The following is a 23,038-nucleotide window of genomic DNA, read 5'->3' on the forward strand; positions in this document are numbered from 1 at the left end:
ACTATATGTAGATTATCACTAGAATTATTTGTAATGTTTACCAAGTCAAGTAAATTAAATGTTGAACTGACCTATTCTAACTTATGAGGTGTCAAACTAATCGAGTCAGGCTGACCAATTTGTTTAAAATCGTGACAATAAGTAATTCGGGCCCAAGCACGATCATTATTGAACTGTGTCAAACACAACATGAGCTTTTGAATAATTTATCAACTTGCATATTCATCCAGGATATGGACAGAGTTCCTGTGGTGGTGGAATGGAGAGTGAGCTTAGACAACACTTCACTCAAAGCATTTAGGCCCCATTTGGTTCATGGGAAAGGAGGCTTGGAAATGAGAATTCAATTGCTTTCCCATGTTTGGTAAGTCCAGGCATGGAAAATGGTTGCCTGGCACATGGGAAAGTAAGGGGGAAAGTGAAGCCCTTCTCTTAACTTGGGTTTTGTTTTCCCTCCTCATGGGAAAGTTTGGGAAAATGAGCCAACATTCAATGCACAATTTTCATGACTATTTTGTCCCTATAAACAATTTATAATTACAACGTAAATGCATTCTTTTTTATTTGATTTAATATGGGTATAATTGGATAATTATACAAACTTTGTTTTCTATTCCTACTCAAAACAAACATGGGAAAGGAAACAAAATGAAATTTCCCGGTCACTTTTTCGACATTACCAAACATGGGAAAAGAATCTTTCATTCACATTCTTTGAGAAATGACATGGGAAGTGATTTCCTCTCAAATCCATTCCGTGAACCAAACGGGGCCGGATTTATTAGAATTGACTATATAAGGAATTTGCAAAGACGTAGCAATGTGAAAAAACATGTGTTTGTGCGTGTAGATATGGAGTTAACTCCTCAGCAGATGTAAAACAGTGCATTCACACTAGCCAGAGTGAAACACAAGTATTAACTTATCAACTTGGTACTACCCTGAACTAGAAGTGTCAAATGGCCTGCCTAATTCTTTTAAAATTATACCAATAAGTAATTCATGTTGTGCCGTGCTGATCCATTTAATTGATCGAATCGTGCGCTACTGAACTATAAAATTGTTGAACCTAGTCTGGTTCAAAACTCAAGCACACATTGAAACAAGTTGGGCTCGAGCTCGGGCCAAAGTACAAGCCCATTTAACTTTAATTACATTTTCCTTAGAGTATCTTCAATGTCAAAACTCAAAAGGATCCCTTTGATAGTCCTTAGAGCATTTCCACCAGTTGCCTCTTGCCATGGCAAGATTAGCCCTAGCGCAGGCACTATTCACGTGAATAGTGGCTGCCCTAATCCCCTCCAGCAAAATGTGTTTCCAGCAGTTGGGGCTTGCCATGGCAAATACTATTCATTTTTTTTATTTTTTTCACAACTTTGTTTACTTAAACAATTAATTTGGATAATATTTTCGGATAAGATTTTTGGGTTCCTACGTGTCAATATTATTCATATCGGATAAGATTTTCGGTTTCAAATTTCAGATAAATTTTAAATTTCAGATACATTTCAAAATTCAAATTTCAGATAAATTCAAAATGTCAAATTTCAGATACATTTCGAAATTTAAATTTCAGATAAATTTGAATTTAAAGATAAATTTGAATTTTAAATTTCAGATAAGATTTTCACCCTATAAGATTGCGCCGCGTGTCATATCTATCTGTGTACATTTTTCTATAAAATCAGAGGTTCAGCTCATACCTCCCACACCAGTTCTTCTCTACATTTCCATTTCTCAAATTTTAGATTTCATTCTCCATTCTTAATGGCAGACATGGAAGAGGTTTTGGAGAGGCAAGAGCGAGAAACTAGAGAAAGAATGCGTAGACGAGCTGCAAGCAAAAGGGCGCAGAGAAAACTAGATGAGCAACTTGGCATAGCAGTTGCTTTGCTGGAGGAAGAAAAGCAGGCTCGCCGCCGCCCAAATGTGGACAGACATAGACATTCCCAGGGTAAGAATCTTATGGAAGATTATTTTATCCCATAATCTCTGTACTCTGATGTTCATTTTCGAGGGAGATATAGAATGCAACCCCATTTGTTCAAAAAAATCATGCATGATATTTGCAATTATGATGAATATTTTGTTCAAAAGAGAAATTGTGCTGGAAATTTGGGACTTCTTCCAGAGCAGAAGTTCACAGCTGTGATACGAATGTTGGCGTATGGGTCATCTGCTGATCAGGTGGATGAGATTGCTCAGATGGGGAAGTCCACTGTTTTGGAGAGCTTGGTGCGATTTTGTGATGCAGTGGAAACTCTGTACACCAGAGACTACCTCCGCAGACCTACGCCCAAGGACCTGCAAAGGCTTCTCCAAAAAGCTGAGTCTCGAGGATTCCCTGGCATGATTGGTAGCATTGACTGCATGCACTGGCAGTGGAAAAATTGTCCAACTGCTTGGCAAGGGGACTACGGAAATAGAAAAGGGCAGAAAAGTATCATCCTGGAAGCAGTTGCTGGTTTTGATACATGGGTTTGGCACGCCTTCTTCGGAGTTGCCGGATCTCAAAACGATTTGAATGTCCTAGGTCAATCCCCGGTGTTCAATGATGTTTTGAGAGGTGAAGCCCCAAATATCACATATGAAATTAACAATACCATCTACCAGACCGGGTATTATCTAGCTGATGGCATATACCCGAGGTGGACAACATTTGTGAAAACAATTCCACATCCCCAATCCCATAAGCAAAATTTTTTTGCTCGCTATCAAGAGGGGTACAGAAAAGATGTTGAGAGGTGCTTTGGTATCCTTCAAGCTCGGTGGGCTATTATCAGGGGCGCGGCACGTCTATTTGACGAGGAGGTGCTTAGGAGTATAATGATGACTTGTATCATCCTCCATAACATGATTGTGGAAGATGAATATGATTACGATGTGATGACGTGTATGAACCAAATCCCATGGACACGGCCCTAACACAAATTTATGAAAAATCAGTGGGGCCAAATGGAGAAGCAGTGCAGCATGAACCGTTGGTTAGAGAAGGTAGTTTCATGCCCCGTATGATTGATTGCTACACGGAGATGCAATCGTCGTATATTCATGAACACCGTCAAGTTGACTTGATGAAGCATTTATGGGCAGTGAAAGGCAATGAAGAAAATGAAGGTGAATAAAGTGAAGTGAAGAAGTTGTTTTTATTTTATTATGTTTATGTTGTATGTTGTTTATTTTTTGTTGTGAGTGGGTTGTTTATGTTTTATGCTTTGGTTGTGGGTTGTTTATTTTTTATGCTTTGGTTGTGGTTTGTTTTTCATGTATGGAATGTTTTGAATAAAAAGGATTTTTGTTGAATATTTTCTTTATTGACTAAAAGAAAAGCAATACAACTAATAATAAAATAAAATACATGAATTAAACAAAACAAAAAATACAATGAAATGAAAGGTACATGAATTAAACAAAACAAAAAATACAATGAAATCAAAGGTACATGAATTAAAGAAAACAAAAAATACAATGAAATCAAAGGCAAGTAAACTAAGACATGAAAGGCAAACAAACTATTTTAATGGTTTCCATCATTTAACCAATCCGTGTTGCTAGGTCCATCGTCACGAAAAAGTCTTCGTCTCATAACATCCCTTCGTTCTAGCTTCCAAAATTGTTTTGTTTCAGGGGACATATGGCTTGTATCCATGGCCATGGTTTCCCGATCTTTTTTTTCAATGTTTTGTTCGCGTACATACTCCCTTTCTTTTGCATATTCTACTTGAATAGCCATATCGTGCTCTTGTTGTTTCAAATCCATTTCAATTCTCATGGCTTGGTGCTTTGAAAGTTCCTCCAAAAATTGAGATGCATTCTTGCTAGAATTACTCCCTCTCTTCGCCTTCGCCGCCTTCCTCCCAATAGGCCTTGGATTATTTTCAATGGGTGAGTCGGTACTCATCGGGGAATCCATAGGTGAATCCGATGCCGGCGTCTCATGAAGTGGAGTCTCGTTCACCACTACCGTCGGACCGGTTGGAATAATTTGGAATATCTTACAAGTCTTCACCACCTCCCAACAATGGGTATGGTTGAAACTTTTTTTCCCTTGGCCAGTAGCACCAAACTACATTTGTGCTTGTATAATCTATAAAAAAAATGAAATGGAAATGCAAGAGAATTTTTAAAATATTGGCAATGCAACATGTAAAAAAAAACTAATGGAAATTAAAGAAATAATAAAAAAATGCAACATGTATTAAAAAAAAAACTAGAGACATATTAACAAAATATATAAATTGCAAGAAACATTTAAATAAAAATTAATATGACATAGAAATTAATAGAAGAAAAATGACAAATAATTTACCTCACTGCTAAGATTTTCTCCGCTTCGATGGTTGTCAATCGCTTTTGCTAAGGCATTTCTCCATTTCCCCAACTCTTTATTAAGAACTTTCCACCTACTAGATAATGCCATTTCTGTACGTGTAGAACCAATTGCCCTTTCACAAAATACTTGATGAATTTTTTTCCACATATGAGAAAATTTAATCTCATTGCCCGTTACGGGACAATGACTAACTTGGACCCAAGCCTCACACAAGCTAACATCTTCCATCATGCTCCATGCCCCTCCATTTTCATTAGAAGAACCCATAATATGCTAGAAAAAAATTACAACTTCAAAGTGAAAAAATATTGAATAGAAAGTGAATAAATTTTGAGGAGAAAGTGAACAATAGTAGAAGGAGAAGAAAATATATGAGGATTTGGTGTTAAAAGTGAAGAGTATTGGTTGGTATTTATACACAAAAAATTCTGTAATTTTTGTGTATTTTTTTAAAAAAAATTCGATTTTTTTTAATTTTTCATTGCAGAAAAATTGGCTGACGTTGGATTGAAGAAAAAATTCCAATCGGAGCGACCAGAGGCTGCCACGTGTCAAGTACCCGTTGGCAGCCACTGTAGCTGTGATTTGAAATTTTTTTTAACGTGCACGCGCCAACGGTAAAAAAAATTCAAAACCTCCAGGGCTAACGCCAGCATGGCGTCAGCAATTTTGTCCGCGCCCTCGGGCCCGAGCTCAGGCCAAAATTACCTTCGGACCTGCCCGTTTTGGTGGCCCCCACGCTCGCTCGGGCTAAGTCTTGGCTGCTGGACTTCGTTTTTTTGCCCAAACCCCCCCAGCCCGAGTCCAAGAGCACTGCTGGACTTGCTCTTAACCCTGTATACGTTTAATTTAATCCATTCCTCGATACCCAAAATCCCTCTATTCCTAAATCCGGTTTGACCCGACCCATTTGATAGTCTTTAACTTTAATCCATTCCTCTATTACCCAAACTCAGACTCCCTTCTAACTTGGGTTCTCTCATATACTCACACAGTGGCTATTTCGGTCGCTGAAAACAAATGGGCACGGTTTCTATCTCACCGTTCTCAGCTCCACATTCACTCTCTGCCCCAAAAGGTTACCATTCCTTTGCAATTTTGAGCTCTTTCAAGCATTTCACGGCCAGAGAAAATAGCCATCAATTACAATTGCTTCATAACACCAATGTTTTGAAAGCGTATAGTATAAGGAGGGGAAGCTTCAGCTTCCATGGTGCTGAGAAGCACTCCAAGTTGAGAAATTTTTTGGTTGAGTCAAACCCAACATCTTCATCTTCATTACAGACCCACATGGGAACGTGGGAAGATCCTGACGATGGCAGCGGCAGTGAAGATGAGGAAGAAACAGAAGAACATGACTTGGGTTTCCAAAGTGAATGGGAAGAAGAAGGAGAAGAAGAGAAAGGTGCTCCAGCTGCTGCTTCTGTTGACAGGTCCACAACAAACAAGTATGAAGAGGAACTTGTGAAAGGTTTATTCTTAATTTCCTTTTATTTTCTTGTTGCTTCAATATTACTGTTTTCTCTGAAATTTGTGTTCTAAAAGTTAAAAGAAGCTTTGGGTTTAGAGGGTTTATGATCTTCCTGGAAAGTTTATGGAAAACCCCTAGTTTTCCCTACTATTTATTTATTTTAAAATGATTTCTTAAGAAAAGTCTTATTGGGTAATCTTCTCTTTGCAGAGAATCAGACATGCTGTGTTAAAATTGATAGTTTGACAAAATAACATTTTTCCTAGACTTACCATGTTATCTTGCAATATTAGCACATTTGTTGCTGTAGTAAGATTATTCAGTTCTGGCTGATGATTTGTACTCTACAATTTCTTGGTCATGTAGATCTTAAAACACTGGTCTGATAATTTTCTTCTTCAATGTAATAACACGTTTTTGGGCATCTCAGTCCCTGGTAAACACCAAATATTCATTGGTATTATCTGTTTATTTCAGAGGTGGAACAGCTCTTGGAGCAAGAAGAAAAAGCAATTTTGCAAAAGCATGCGACTCCCTATATGGAGAAAATATCAACTGTAATGCTTTCTGTTCAAGTTTTAACTAAAATGAGTTTCTAGCAGTCTGCTCATGCCATTACCTACCTCCTATAGTACAAATGATGAATTGTAGATTGAGCAGATTGATTGAACTGTTTCTCACTCCCTAAAACAACTGTTAATAAGAAGTCAAATGTACAAGTAGAGAGTGATTACTTTTTTTTCCTTCATTTATTGTGTCTTATACCTTCATTACTCAGGCAAAATGGAATCCGGTACATACTCTTGCACTATCGGGGTTGGTAACTTTCATGGACAAGTTACTTGACGATGGTGTAGATATTAATGTTGTTGATAAGGTGAGTTTTATCTATAATGGAGTTCCCATATCCGTCTCCGATTTGATAGCACCCTGTAGTACCTGGATTAGTAAACCTCAGATTCATTTGGTGAAACAGGATGGCTTAACTGCTCTTCATACTGCAATCATAGCCAAAAAGGAAGCTGTTATTAGTCATCTTCTAAGAAAAGGTGCAAGTCCTCATATCAGAGATGGGGTAAGGAAAATATTTTGATTAATGTCTCCTGGTCCGTTTTTCTGTGGGGGAACTCTAAGTTTTTATGATTATTGTGTTATAGGATGGTGCTACGCCACTTCATTATGCAGTACAAGTAGGCACCAAGCGGATTGTCAAGTTATTGATCAAATATAAAGTTGATGTCAATGTTGCAGATAATGTGAGTTTTATTTTTTTGAAATTTCTCAAAGCTGTATCCAGTTTGTCTTTTTTCTTTTATTTTCCCCAGCTTGTTAACAACTTAATATGCTTGTATTTCAGGATGGATGGACTCCGTTGCATATTGCTGTACAAAGTAGAAATAGAGATATTGCAAAAATTTTGTTAGTCAATGGTGCAGATAAGAGTAGAAGAAATGAGGTAGGATTGACCAGATACAGAGCAGGGATCTCTAGTAGAGATGAAGCAAGGATTTTTCTACTCCGTTTATTTTTCTTTCCTTTTTTCTGTAAAAGTGATCTTAACAAAGTTGCTCCATATTTTTCAGGATGGCAGAACTCCCCTAGATCTGGGCTTATGTTATGGGAAAGACTTCAAGTCCTATGACCTCACTAAGCTACTGAAGACAGTGCCAATGGACAGAGAGTTTTAGAATACACAGTCGATTGTGTGTTTTCGTATTTATATGTTCAAAAATCCTGCATCCAAGATGGCTTTATCAACTAATTATTCCGACTTTATCTCGTTGTTTATATCTGGGGGGAAACTGAAAATACATGGATGAAATATTTGGGGGCAGAGAGAATGCAAAAAGGAGCATATTGGTTGAATGCATTGTAAGTAGAGGCATGTATATGTCATCAGAGGGCGAACAGGTAATAGAAACGTGCTGGATGCACTGGTTTGCATATTTCTTAAGGCACACCTGAGTGGAATGGCCGAGCCGCCCGCAAGCAAAGCAATAATTAGGAAGATACTCATATCTGAACTCCACCATTTTCTCCCCAACCTCTGGAAAAGTGACCGGTGCTTGACGAATGAGAGGTAAAGTGACATCAAATTGCACATGGATGAGAATAAAATGACCTTCACAATCGGATCCATCACGATTATCTACCCGAATAACATCCCCTAACATAGCACCAATATAGCCTGAGCAACGACCATCGTCATATAGAAGCCAGGAACACTGTGTAACTGAACCCAAAAAGTGCCATGTGTCAAAGACATAGAGTGCATATTATCATCATTTGGGGGTTCGACCATTAAGACTAATGAGTGTCGATACACCTAGGGTTCCATTTGGAGGACCTTTTTCTGATCCAGACACTCACAAAGCGAACCTAGAATCTATTAGACTATATTTCCTTGATTAAGACCTCCTCAGTTTCCTTCCAAAGATTCGAAAAAGTCTTAATAAAACCATCACTGTTGACACGGTGATCCACAAGGACTTTGGCCACAAGACTATAGGTAAATCCAATAAAACTATTAGAGATGGCTGAAGAACCAATAACCACCCCATGCTGTTCACGTGGGGTGAGCATCAAACGACTCCCAAAGGAGCTATTAATTTAATATCATCAACAGAAACATCGTGATTGTGAATCACCGTAGGAAGACGCAGGAAGACACCCAGAAGTGTACAAGAAACCAACTGACATAAGCCAACCCTAAAGCGTGGCGGAAGGCTAAGGTATAGAGCCCGTAACCCTAGCCGTCAAAGAGAAAATTAAAAGGTCTGAAATCTATGCAGGGGTCAGCAATTTACTTCCAAATGATCTATATTTCTTCTGATTTCACTGTTTTTCTTAGTGCTCTGACTGCTTCTGTTGTCATGCAGGATGAAAAAGTTGAGTCTAAACCATTTGTAATAGGTGTATTAAAATCGTCTACCAATGGAGTTTGGAAAATGCTTTGACAGTGCTGGACATGAATTAGCAAACTGGTAAAGTCTGGTTTTCACTTTTTTGCTTGTTTTTTTTCCTCCTTTTTATCCGTTGGCTTCCACATAACATATTGTGCACCCTTAGATCAATAAAGAACTTGTCTAAGTTTATTTTGAATGTGTACTTCAAGCAATTGAAACTGTCATAGTAGTTTGCCCACCTTGTTGAACTATTAAGCATCATGAACCTGTTCATGTATTTGTTATTACATTGTCAATATTAATCCGACTACATCACTTGCACTGGATTTTCACTCAATTCGCCTCACCTTCTTTAAAATTGAGTGCCATTCTCAAACACTGGTTGATTACATGATATTCTCAGTTGGGAAACTGAAACGTTGACCTTTCAGTACTTAATAGGCCAGAGCTCAAAGGCATGATTCATTTGTACAGCATGGAGGAAGAAGAAAGTGAGCCTGCACAATTCCGTATTTGGTCAGTTTCTCATCTTTATATGCATTTAATCTAACTCTGGGTTCCAATATATTGGGGTTACTTTGGTTGCAATTTCCTAATATGCAAATGGAGTGTAACATTAGCCGTATTCGAATTCAAATACGAGGAGGAGATTGTTTGAAGTTTTCATTTCGTAGTTACGTCTGTCTTTTGCTTTTTTACATATTTGTTTTAATGTTTCTCTTTGGCAGGATGACCAATTTTTTTTGTAGGCATGCTCTGAAGTTTCAACCAGGAGTGAGAATCATTTGACAAGGAAGAAAAGTGAAGTAATTTTTGCTTTGAGGTCTAGTAATTATCAAGCTTTAACATGTGTCGTATTTTAGTTCTATAAGAAATAGTATTTTTGTTCGTCGTATTTTAGTTCGCCGTATTTTAGTTCTATAATGGATGGTCTCCAGGACACAAAATGAGCTATTGGAGTGTGGTTTTGTTTGCCGTATTTTACTTCTATAAGAAAGAGTATTTTTCTGTACCAAACATTTTCACAATGTGTTCTAAACTACTCATGTATGGAGAGGGGGATCGAATTTATTATTGTTTTTTTTTGGCTAATAATTGAATATACCTTCCCCACACTTCTTGTTGGCTAATGTGCTACTATGGAAACCGATGCCAAAGAATGCCGTCACCAGAACTTGGAGGATTTTGCTAAGCTTCCGAGCTAAATTGAAAATGCAAAGTTGTCACCAACCTGGTAAACTGTAAGGCATGCTTTGTTTTGCAACTTGCTGACTTGTATGTGTACGTATTCTTTAGACATCAACTTGCTGCATGTTTTTGTTGAAACAACTATAAATCTATCCCATTGATCCTTGAGAATTTAGTACAGATCCTGTCACTTTGAGAGCTTGCTTCAGCCTTGTTAGCCATGGACACTCAAAAAATTGCTTCACAAAAAGTAAGAATCACATATATGAATTTAGCCAAGTTGATTAACGTGGATTTGATCCCCACTCTACATCGGAGTTCGAATCCCCTTTAATAGTTTAGATTAAATTAAAGTATAATGTCACTCTACATTAAAGTTCGAATCCCCGTCGATAATTTAGATTAAATTAAAGTATAACGTAATTTGTATTTAATTTTTTTAATAAAAAAAAAAAAAGAAGTAAGAAATCAGTCAATTCCCACTTTGAGGTCTAGTAATTATCAAGATACTCCTGCTCGCCTCGCGATCCCCACTATGGCGTACCCCCTGTCCCCATATGAAAGCAGTGGTTCGTTTTCTCGGGTTTAGATTGAGGATATGAACTAAGTTTTCAAGCGAAACACGATCAGTAAGCTTGTGGAGATGGTGCACGGCGACGTTACTCAAGTAACAACTAGTTTTCATTTTGTGGTAGGATTTGTTGTAATATTTCTTGTAATAATTGGTAGGATTTGTGCTAAAGCCAAACTAGGAAGAAGGGAAAAAGAGTGGACTTCAAAAACTCTTCAACATGTTAGTTTTAATGAAACTACAATGGATGAAATGATGGGAATCGAACTTTGTTCACAGTTCATATACAAAGCCCAAATACCACTGGACTGATGTGCCTTCTTATCTAATGTGTGTATAATTGTATTATTTATTACAATCTAAAACATTATTTATTTATTTTTAAAGTTAGGGTTTTCCCTTCCCCACATACTCTCCTTTTCTTTTTCTTTTCTTCCACCCCCAGCCGACATGCCTTCTTTCTTCTCTTTTCTATCTTTTTGTCATTCCATCTTTCTGCTCTCTCTCTCTCTCCATCTTTTTTTCTTTCCTCTTCCTCCCGCCGCTGCATTTTCTTCTTCTTTTTTTTTGGGTGAATAGCTGCATCTTCTTCTTCTTCTTCTTTCCCTTTTCTCTCCATCTTCTTCTTCTTTTCTTCTTCTTCCTCCCCAGACCCTCAACTAGGAAGTGATCCTTAATCTCAGTTCAATCCTCTGCCATCGATGCTCGCCGAACCAAACCAAACCGCACCGACTTCTAGGCGTGCCGATTGTAGTCGGTCTTGCATCTCCTCGGTGCGGCGGTGGTCTCTAAAATAGGTGCGCTGATGACCTCCGGTTCAGTGGTCGGCAACTCCTCCAAGACAGGGTTATTGACCCGTGAACATCCCTATTGAAAAGAGATAATTTCATTCCACGTAGGTGTACCCATAATAAATCAGTCAACTCTAAGTGTCACATAAGCGACACATCCTCGCAAGCCTTGGAAATACAAAGTCACCCAAACCGCATTCCTCGCAAGACTCGGGGGACACTTGGTCAACCTGAGCCGCATCCTCGCAAGACTTAGGGGACACTTAGTCAACTTGAGCTGCATCCTCGCTCCTCACGGTCTGAATATCCCTAAAACTCATGGGGTAACTGTCAAAGGCGTGCTAACTCAACCGAAGGCAACATTTTGGGTACCTATGGTGGTTTAAAACCTTTCCTAGAAAATTTATAATTCTATTTCTCATTTAGTCCTTAAATCCCGTTAATATTTCCTTTTCTACTTTCTAATTCATTCACATTTAAACATAACCAAAATTTAATAAAAATCATTGAATTCAACTAAATGCTTGGAAAGCAAAAACTATAAATACTTCGTTCATGAATAATCTTTCAAAATCGTTCTCAAATTAAATTCGAATATGCATAAAACGCTATTTAGAAAGCTGAAAATCATAAATTATCCATTTCCTTGAGCAAATCAATTAATAACCACAATTCAATAATTTCTTAAAACTATTTAGAAAACAAATGTCTACTCACTGTGCGTCCGAGCTAGCCTAACCCTTCGAGGGTCCTTCTTAGTTCAATAAAGCCCGAGTATCTTGGCTCGAAGTTCAATTCCACCGTTAAAACCCTCGAATGAACATTTCTGTCTTCGAGAACCTATAAATTTCTAGGTTTGAAATCAATGATTTTGGAATGAATTCACATTGGGTCTTCGAGGGATAACACAAAGGGAAGGTAGGAGAGTATTTTGGGTGTAATTTGGTGGCCGGAGTTGGCCGGAAAATCCCTCGAAACCCACTGTTTTGAAACAGCCCGATTTGGGCTTTAGTTTAGCTTGAATTTGGGCTTTAATTTCCTTAGATTTGGGGCTGGAAACTAGTATATATGTGTAGAGGAGAGAGAGACGAAGAGAATGGATCCAAAATCATGGTCGGGGACGGCCGGACGTGGCCGGAATCATTGCCGGAACATGTGGTGTCCCACCTGGGCTGAACGGAGGAGAGAGAGAGATATGTTCTGCGTGAGAGGAGAGAGAGAGAGAGAGATCTGGTTTATAAAAAAAAAAAAAAAAAACTCACTTCGAAATGTTTACGGTTGTGCCACTAGGCTTCCGTAGATCATAACTTCTTCATTACAACTCCGATTTGAGCCCACTACATGTCTATGGACTCATCTTGACATGCTCTACACAATGGTATAACTACAATCCACAGATTCCTTCCCAAACAAAAAGTCAACTTTTAAACTATTAAAATATTCTCGAGGTAAAATCGTCTTTTACTTGAATAAATTAATAATCAAAAATTTATTTAGGATCAGATTATTACATGAAACATAATAAAACATAAACTGCAATACAGAAAAAAAAAAAAAACTGCGTACCTATTTCCTGTTCCTCTTCATCTCAGGTAGTATTTTTTTGTTGATGTTTTTTAGAGGTTTTGGAAAGTCCCTGTAGAACGATAATGGTTTTTTAAAATATTTTTTTAGAGTTTTTTGTTTACATCATTTGATATCTACATTGTATTTTTTGTTTTTGTTAATAGTTTTTGTTTTTTTTACATCATTGATATCTACATTGTATTTGTTGTAGTTTCTGTTTTTATTTTCAGTTTTCCATGAATTTGGTTTGAAATGTTTTTTTTTAATTTTTAAAATTGTTGATTGTTTATATAAATATTGTGTAACTAAATGAATATCACAAAAACAAGTTTGGTGTATTGGTTTGTGAGTGAGGCTTCCTCCTTTGGCGGTCAAGGTTCCAGTCCTTTAATGTCACAATTTTTTTTTTTTAAGGATGAATAAAAGGTAATGAAATTGGTCCCTGGGGGATTGCCGGAGTTGAAATGGCATTGTGTATAATTTTGATATTTTTTTTGATATTACATTATTGTAAAATTGTAATACTTTTTTATTTAAAATGAAATAGTTAAAATGTCATTTTTTGCAATTTTTAGCTTTTTGCAATACATGATTGTAAAATTACATCCTACTAGCCCCTTGACACATGCTCACGCATGTGCCAATTGGTTTTCTTTTTCTTTTTTATTTTATTTTTAGAATTAAGAAAAGATAACAAGGTAGTTATGTTCCATAAAAGTAGGACCTATTATCTTATTTTATTTTTAATTTTAATTTTTTTAATATTAAAAAAATATGAATTTACCATATTATCCTCATTTAATTAATAATTTTAATTCTTAATGTTTGAATTAACAAAGGGCATTTTCTGGTATTTTGAATGTTTCACCATTCTCTGCCTTTTGCTTTATATATATAGATTTTTAATTCTTTGGCCTTTTCCTAATTAAGTGAAATTGAATTTGTATTTTCTTAATTAGTAAAATATATAGTGCCTAAAAACTAAAGAACCCAAAAAATTAATGGGAATTATAAGGGTGTAAATTAGAATAAGAAGCAATCCCCCGTATTCAGTCTCACCTGAAGCTTTAAAATACTCACTTCCTTATTGGCAATGCAGGAGACAATAACTCAACATTCCAATAATAAGCCGCCACGTTGCAATACATGGTTATCCTCACCGCGTCGTATTCCCTCGTCCTAACCTTTGTTTCCGCGTACGATAGCGAACTTACCTAATAAGGCGCGAAACGATCACACACTCTCTCTCCTCTTCCAATTGGAAGTTCCACTCTCACTTTACTACTTTCTCTCTCTCTCTTCTTATAGAACAAGGACTTCACAGCTCTGCAAGGTTTTGATCATGTTGATGACTTTGAAATTTGGATTTTGTTTTTCTCCGTAATAATAAGCATGAATTTTAATTTTTAAGTGGAAATAGTCCGTACAAGAAAACTTTGTTTCTCTCTCTGTCTTTTAAAGTTTGGTCCCATTGATTTTCTAGGGATCGTTGTCGTTGTCAGAAGTGAAATTTGGCATGGCCTCTTCCGCTTCTGAAGAAGCCCTTCAGGCCTCTTTGCCCAAGAAACTCAAGGAGAATGAGGTATTGCTTTTAAATTTAGTATAATTTAAGAAATGGGACTTTTTGGGTAATTGTTGGGTGAATTTATTTTTCATGGGTTTGTGTCAAATTTTCTATTTATGCCTTTTTTTGTGATGGGTTTTGGGTATCTGGTCGTTTATGATGATTTTTGACTCGTGGTTGAAGAGAACTACACTTATTGAGACCAATCGCCATGAAATTGTTTTGTTCTCTTCAATTTTGTTAAACTTTCTGGGAAAGTTGATGCTTTGTGTTTGGTTAGCAAGTGAACTAGAAGTCTTCTACGCTTCTACACGACTGATTTCTCTGTTTCTTTCAGTGCTTTTGTTATTTTAGTTTGGGCTGTTTGATCACTCAACTAAATGCTGTAAAACTAACAGTTTCCAGCAGCAACCACTGGTTGTTTTGGTTAAAACCTATTTTTTTAAGCTTTAACTTTTAAGCACTTTTGCAATGCATATAAACTCTCCTCGTGGTTGAAGTGAACTACACTTATATACAGTCTCCATCAGTTTGTTGGCAAATGCGGAATTTTTATGCTAAACATACTGTTACGGCCACTGTTATTGTCACAGTTACCATTTGAAAAGTTGTAAACTTGTATGTTGTCACTTACTTTTTGCCATAGTTAAGATTGTGTGTGTCTCCCTTATATTTATTACCATTACTGGTGTTGCTGGTTTAACCTCTGACCATTATATCACCACTCATCGTTATTGCAATGTACTGTACCGTGTTTCAATTTTACAAAAAAGAAATTTTTATACTTACATGAATATGCAAAAAGACATATTTTAGCAATTCAATGACAATAGCTATGAAACAATTTCAACTACTCGAAATAATTTTTTTTCCTTGTGGAGCTTGTTTCTCAATAAAGATCAATTACCATTTTGGATGATATTATTGAAATTGACTTGGGTAGCGTGGGAAGAACTGTTAAGTTATGAAGAATGAGATGTAAGAAGAATAAGCTTTGCTGTGTTATCTTGACTAATTTTACACTACATGCTGATTGGCTGCCTTTTCTGTATCTCTTGTGTACCATTGCATGGTTGTAAAAATTGTACATCTTTCTGTAGGGTGCTTTGGTCAGTGATCCTGGGAACTCAGGTAGTGCAGCAGGATCAGCAGATAGCATTGATCTCCTCAAGATTTCAACATCAGGATCATCCAATTCAAATGTTGTCAAAACTTCCAATGGTGTTTCATCTAATGACGATGATGATATGAGCATTGAAGATGATGATGGTGATGATGATAATGAATATGACTATGATGACAATGATGACAATGATGGTTTTTTGTATGATGATGATGATTATATGACTCTGCAATCTCATTTTGATAATGTGAACTTGCCTCCTGGGGTAGAAGCTCCACTGCCCTGGTTGAATGATCCTTCACCAAGTGAGAACTTAGCATCCACTAAGACGTTAACTATTTCAGATCTACCACCATGTAGTTCAACTGTTCCTTCTGAGTCAAGTTCTAGTACGAAACCGGCAGACAGCATTGATGACTGTATCATTCAAAATTCCCAACAGTTTAAGCAATTTGATATTGTGGAAGATTTCTCGGATCATCACTATAGCCGCATGGGATTTTCAGATGAGCAGGTGAGTTTAATTACTTAAACTTGAGCTTTACACCTGCCCCCTCCCAGACAGATGTGTGAACATGTGCAGGTGCCCACATTTCACTTCACAGATGTGCCTGGTCTGGCTGAATATTCATCTTACAGATAAAAATGCACAGGCCTGAGCACACACAAACTAACACACCCCAAATTGGGGTAACCATTTCCCATGGGTTTCGGGGAGGGGGTGGGTTTGAGGTACCAGCACACGCACTTATGTATGGATGTGTGATCATGTACTAATCTGTGTCTGTTTATTGATAGCCACCCAAGTCTTGGGCAAAGAGAATTCAGGAAGAGTGGAAAATTTTGGAGAAGGACTTACCAGGTGAGGTCTACCACTATGTCTAGTGATTCACCATGCTTCTGTTATGTCGACAGCATGGGGAATGTATGGTTTGAGCCTTTTGTGTTTGATTTTTTATGTAATTGAATGTAAGCAATTCCAGAAATGACTAACCTTTTATATTGATCATACCAGTGTTGGAATAATTTTTGTGTTTGTAAGGTTGTATCTCCCTTTGCCATCTCTGTTTTCCATAAGCAATTTCACCTATTTTGGGAAATCAGTTCCTTTTGGGTCATTTCATGGCATTAGTTTAGTAGGATGGCATACTTCCTCTCTCAATTTAATTTTCCTTTTGCAGACACTATATTTGTAAGGGTTTATGAAGCAAGAATGGAACTTTTGAGGGCAGTTATTATAGGACCTCCGGGCACTCCCTACCATGACGGTCTTTTTGTCTTTGATTGTCTCTTCCCCACTAACTATCCTAAGTCACCACCGGTATGTATTTGCTACCACTATATTGGCTTTTATTGTTTATTTGGTCTGTTGTATGTATTGACTTCAGAATTTCTTCTGTCAGATGGTGTACTACTATTCAGGAGGTCTTCGATTAAATCCAAATTTGTATGAATGTGGGAAAGTTTGTCTCAGTCTCCTAGGCACTTGGAGTGGAAAACAAAATGAAAATTGGGTCCCAGGGCAATCAACAATGCTACAAGTTTTAGTCTCTATACAAGCTCTTATTCTGAATGCAGACCCCTTCTTCAATGAGCCGGGGTATGATACAACGTATGTTGGAGCAGAAGGGCAAAAGAGGTCCAGGAGCTACAATGAGGAAGTATTTATTTTATCCCTAAAGACGATGATGTATACACTAAGGAGGCCACCTAAGGTATAATTACCGCGACCATCTCTGTTAGAATTCACTTTGATCTTTTATTTGCAAAAAAAGTTTACTTCTTTCCTTGCTGGAGGATTGATTTACTAGATTGTCTCTATTGACGTTTGAGTCTTTTGCAAAACAATAGGGAGTTTTATTTCCCAGAGTTGTGGTTTCTTGGGTTGAATTGGTTCTGAGTCTAGCATAATTGTAGGACTTAATTGAGCTAGGCTTGTTTTCTCTGCTTACTTTAGTTGTTAGCAAACTATGTTGTAACCCTAACCTGCCAAGTTCCACAATGGAATTAGAAGGGATGCAATGAGGAAGGGTAATATGGCCAGGAGGCAGAGGAACGTGTGCTTTATCTTTTACTCTATTGTCCAATATTGGTGATTATTTTAACCTGAGATGGGGCAGGATTTGGATATTGTAGATTTACCCATGGATATTCAGGTATGGTTTGAGATTCATTCAGTCTTGTCCTACCCTGTGTTGCTCTGAATATTCATATTTTAAAGAAATTCAAGCACAATTTATCTAATTTAAAGAGTGGCAGGATCTGTTAGACACGAGTTTATTTTGGGATACTTTGATGTGGTGAAAAAGTTTAGGATTGTGGTTGTATTTGGGCTTGGGATACTGGCTGCAGGAGAAGATGACAGCAGCTAGCAATTAAATAGAGACAGGATGAGATTGGAACTGTACAGTGGGGGTCCCTTGGCATGACTTATAGGCTTCTTAGACAGGAAGCTGTACTCGGATGTACAATATGAAATAGATAGCCAGCTTTGGTATCTGTTAAACTTGGAGTCCAGGAATGCTATTTTGTCTGAGCTAAGAGCTACTGGATTACCATCTATTACTCATCTAGGAAACAAATATTTTGTTATTTCACATGGAGAACTATCGAGTTAGTATGGCGTCTAGATCTTCTATGCAAAATGAGTGAGGAAAACGTGGATCATCTGTTTTTACATTGCCCCTTTTCTTTAAGTCTTTGGTGGACCTTGTTGAGGGAGGTTAAGTCTGTTTGGACTATTCCACAGGGTTGTTTTGATTTTCTCAGTTCCCTTTTTGTCGTATGGGGCGGGGGAAAGCGTGCTTCAACCTTATGGGGCTGTTTGGTGCAGTCTGTATTTTGGAACATATGGCTGGAGCGTACTAGGAGGATTTTTGATGAGTATGAGGGAGTGGGTGTTGGTGAATTATGGGATAGAGTTCAATTCTTGGCAGCTTTATGGGCTTCTGTCACTTCAGATTTCAAAGACTATTCCTACTCCACTATATTGAGGGATATGGCTGCTGCTGTGATGTCAAGTGATTTTTTGAGTCTTGCTTATTTTTAGCTTTTTGCTGGATCTTGTTCGATTCTTTCTGGCTCGTTTCTTTTGGTCCTTCTGATGTTGCAGACTCTAGTTTGGCTAGTGTCTTTGTTTTAGTGTGTCTGATTCTGGTTCTGGTTTCGTCTGTTATTCTGTTGTAGCTCGTTTGGCTTGTGGATGTCTTATCCACTTGGTTTTGTATCTAAAGCTTGCAATTGTTACTTGTGTTCTATGCCAAAAGATAGCAGAATATAGGGAGCTCAAACATGGTTGATTCATTGTGTTATATGACTCTGCTTGTTGTAGAAGTACTTTGAGAGTACAAACTGTATTATTTGTCATTAATTGCCAGTTATGTGACTAATGGACCTTAAGTCATGATATATAAATTTTGCTTTGTGAGTTTCCATGCTCTTTGAATTCCGCTGGTTTTTCCTTCTGTCACAATCTATGGAACCACTGGGTATATAAGTTAAGTGATGAAATATTTATTATTTGAAAGTATATAATGGAAAGGTTCAAAGAAATGCTATGTATTCCAAAAGGGAAAAGAAGGAAAAAGACGAGGAAAAAGAGAATTTTCATAAACTAGAAAATTATTTCCTCATGTATTTACTTGGATCATATGAAAATTTGATTAAATTTTGGATCTTGTAATTTCTGTATTTTTGTTACGGAGTTGTCATTGGCACTTGAGAAAACTCATCCTGCACTCCTCTGTGGAAAAACAAGGAAGGAGCACATGATGATTTTTTTTAAGTGCCAATAACAGTTTCCTTATGAGGTATGGTGGTGGTTCGCGAGGTGAACTTTGCTGTCCTGCCCACTGATTGGTGTACTGAGATGAACATTAGAACACAGTACCTCACTCTTCTTTATGGTTTACTGTGGTTTTAGTAGCATAGCTGAAAAGTGAATTGTGAGACAGTTCGTATATTATCTTTTGTTTTGAGAAGCGCTTTCCCTTTTGTGTCTTATGTTTGTAATTCTATGGCTAAATTAAGTGTACTGAGATGAACAACACAACACCTCACTCTTCCTTATGGTTTACTGTGGTTTTAGTAGCGTAGCTGAAAAGTGAATAGTGAGAGTTTGTATATTATATTTTGTTTTGAGAAGCACTTTCTCTTTTGTGTCTTGTGTTTGTAATTCTATGGCTAAATTAAGCGGATTTTCTTGCAGTATTTTGAGGACTTTGTCTTGGGTCATTTTCGCAACCGTGCACATAATATTCTGGCAGCATGTAAAGCATATACTGAGGGCACTTTAGTAGGGTCTGTTAGCGAAGATGCAGCCCAGAATGTTGAAAATAGTGGCTCAAAACAGTTCAAGTCAAGTGTAGCTAGGATGATGAATATGCTTATTACAAATTTCACCAAAAATGGATCAACAGATTGTGAGCAGTTTCGAGTTGGAGCCTAAATCACAGTTGACCAGCTGACATGATGGGATTGGGAAGGTAATAAGAGCTAAAGATACATTGGCACGGTGAAACAAATTCCTTGGACATGCATATAGTATTTTTGTACCCCATGTGCTTTTCAATGCTCTGCTATTTTGGAATTGGTTGGTTAATTTTCAGTATGTTTTATGTTTTGGGATTCCTGGCATATGTAAGTATAAGGTAAATGACTTTGAACGGGACTTGGCTCATTGCTATTGTGCTCTAATTGGAATGAATATGGCCGTATTAATATATGCTTATGCCAATTCTGGCCAAAACATTTCTTATTCCAATTCCTCAATACTCAATCCATACCGAGATGTGTGGCGAGTAATACTTTCTGATCACCAGTTGTGCACAGCCATATCTACCTCTTTCATCTATGACCTGTCTCCTGATAAGAGGCACATGGTTGGGTACAACCGATAATAGTGAAAAATTCTGGTGACCATGTTACATGGTAGTACTCAGATAAAAGAATCTCTATTGTTAAAAGTATAACTTGGAGTTGGAGTCTGTATTTTTGGGTAATAAGTCAAACCTGTTACTCAGGAAACGAAGCTTGATTTAAATTCGCCTGTCCATATTTAATTTTCTTTTTCAGACGCCTACCCGTATTTTATGGGTCTAAAACTTGGATTGGATATACAATATCCAACTTACTTCGCTACAAGCAAGAGCTCTCACTCAACCGCCTTGTTTTAAAAGAACAACTCTTTTAACTATTCTAAATTTCTAACCTAATTGCCAACGAGGTCTAGTCGAGTGAAACAGGGCATTGATTTGCAGAACTGTAAGAAAGTTGAGGGCCCTATAATTAGACTATCATTTGTACTAAAAAAATAAAAAACAATTCTAACCTAATTTTTAATATATATATATATATATATAGGTTACACGTTCACTTTGTTTTCCTTTGTTCCTGCCATCTTCTTCCCCTCATCCCCTTTTTCTCTCTCGCTCTTCCCCTCAGCCATCTTCATCCCCTCGGGTGATGATGATGATGATGGAGGAAGAGTGATTGGAGAGAGAACGGGGAATGGAGGAGGGGAGGTGATGCGGAGATGGAAGATGGCGGTCGACGTTGATGCTGAGGATGGAAAATGGCAGCGATCAGGAAGAGAAAGAGGCTGAAAATTTCTTCTAAAGAATTGCAGGGGAAGACACAGAGACAGAAATGAGAGAAAAGAGAGCAGGGGGAGGAGAGGAGAGTGGGTGAGAAGAGAGAGAGAGAGTCGGTGAAACAAAAAAAATTAAAAAAAGATACATGTGTCGTTTTCTAAGGAGGCCACTTCATGTGTTGAAGATGAATGACTTCTGATATATAAGGAGCCAAGCATTGTCCTTTTAAACAAAGAAAAGATACGACCAACAAGGCTAAGAGAGAATAATTGTCAATGAATAGATTGAACATAATGATCTTGAGATAAATATTGCCAGTGAAGTTTTAAGGCTTGTATGTAGATGTTGAGGAGATGTATTAATTATTTTTGTTGAGAAAAAGATAGTATTTCATTAAACCCAACAAAACATTACATGGTAAAGACTATAATGTTAACGGTGGTCTTGTTAAAACCTTCTCGGAGAAAATAACATGGGACAAAACCTTGGGAGAGGAAAGAGTATACAATTCAGTTGTGTTGAGGCCCAAAAAAGTCACGGGAAGCCCAAAGACATTTAAAACCCAATATAACATATAATGTCGGTCATGCGTTAATCCAAGCTGTATTTTGGGATTTAATTCATTAAATAAATATAGAAATAGTGCACATGCCATGCCAAACTAATAATACATTTTTCTCATGCCAATCACCTATCAAGCTCACATGAACCCAAGTCATGTGGTTTACGGGGCTTGCATGAGGGATTGTGGTGTGGAAGGTTATGGAGGTCCACATGGCCCACAGAAGCTCTTGGATAATGGAGACTTAGCTACTTGGGAGCACCAAAGTCCAAGCCCATTACTTAGAGTTCTCCAATGTGGGTGAGCAAATGAGATATTTTTCAAGCACTTCCTTTTATCCATAGGAAATAGTCATTTTCCAAATGCATAGCTTTACCCGTTGAAAACAAGCCTTTTCCAGCACTTCCTATTACCCACTGGAAACAAGCAGTCTCCAGCGTTTCTTTTTACCCATAGGAAATCAGTTTATGGTACCTAGGTTCACCTGCTGGAAAATAGCATGCCCCAGTGCTTCCTTTTAACCACTGGAAATAGGCTGATTCCAGCACCTCCTTTTACCTATTGGAAATAAAGGAAAACCCTCAACCTATATAAATTAGCATTCATGGCTTAGGCAAAGGGCACCAATTTTTCTTCAACCAACACTCCCTTACTCGACTGTTGCAAGCAACACAACTGCCATCAACTCCCTTCTTCAGCCATCAGGCATTTCCTTTAGCTGCTGAAGTAGCACAACATCTTCTTGCTTTGGCTGCTGCAAGCATCCCAGCAGCCATGAACCCCCTCCAGCAACCACCAGACCACTTTCCTTCCTTTATTCAGCTATTGCAAGCATTCCAACGGCCATCCCAACCATTCCTCAGCTATGACAACCATTTCTTCTATTTTCCCATCTTTGAAATCCTCCATTTTCCCTATAAAGCCTCACAAACCATAACTCTAAGCTTTTCCTTCCTTCTCATACCCTTCCAAGCTATAAACACCATAACTTTCAAGCCTCAAGCTTTTCCTTTTATCCTCCTACCTACAGAACTCATAAATTTCTCTAGAATCATTGTTACAAATACCATACCCTTCAAAGTCTTAAGCTTTTCTTTCCTCAACCATGCTCTTTGAAACCTCATTCATTTGACTGCTATAGGCATCCCAATCAAACAATCAAACCATCATAGCCATAGCTTCAAACAATAAATTCTCAACACCTAAACTCAAGCATATCAAACACCAACCCAAGCACAAGCATTCTCATTTGCTAAACTTGTGGGTCTTTAGCTCCCACACCCCAAGCTCTCATGCCAAGCTCATATAATCTCATATCAACTTCAGCAAGTCATCTTCAACTCATCCAGAGCAAGCAACATCCTTACTCATT

The 23,038-nt window shown here is 37.6% G+C and overlaps 2 protein-coding genes across 2 annotated transcripts; both read left to right on the forward strand.

The window, feature by feature from the left end:
* Positions 5,301-7,750, forward strand: LOC18766140 (ankyrin repeat domain-containing protein EMB506, chloroplastic). The gene is made up of 7 exons (XM_007198778.2): positions 5,301-5,804; positions 6,282-6,361; positions 6,583-6,681; positions 6,781-6,879; positions 6,962-7,060; positions 7,162-7,260; positions 7,388-7,750. Exons 1-7 carry the CDS (start codon positions 5,354-5,356, stop codon positions 7,490-7,492), a joined length of 1,032 nt encoding a protein of 343 aa, XP_007198840.2. The 5' UTR covers positions 5,301-5,353; the 3' UTR covers positions 7,493-7,750.
* LOC18766012 (putative ubiquitin-conjugating enzyme E2 38) lies at positions 14,058-20,260 on the forward strand. The gene is made up of 7 exons (XM_007198841.2): positions 14,058-14,159; positions 14,310-14,408; positions 15,491-16,027; positions 16,312-16,375; positions 16,695-16,834; positions 16,917-17,228; positions 19,721-20,260. Exons 2-7 carry the CDS (start codon positions 14,343-14,345, stop codon positions 19,958-19,960), a joined length of 1,359 nt encoding a protein of 452 aa, XP_007198903.1. The 5' UTR covers positions 14,058-14,159; positions 14,310-14,342; the 3' UTR covers positions 19,961-20,260.

Source organism: Prunus persica, chromosome G3 (assembly GCF_000346465.2).
Source record: "Prunus persica cultivar Lovell chromosome G3, Prunus_persica_NCBIv2, whole genome shotgun sequence".
In the NCBI taxonomy this organism is placed as follows: domain Eukaryota; kingdom Viridiplantae; phylum Streptophyta; class Magnoliopsida; order Rosales; family Rosaceae; genus Prunus; species Prunus persica.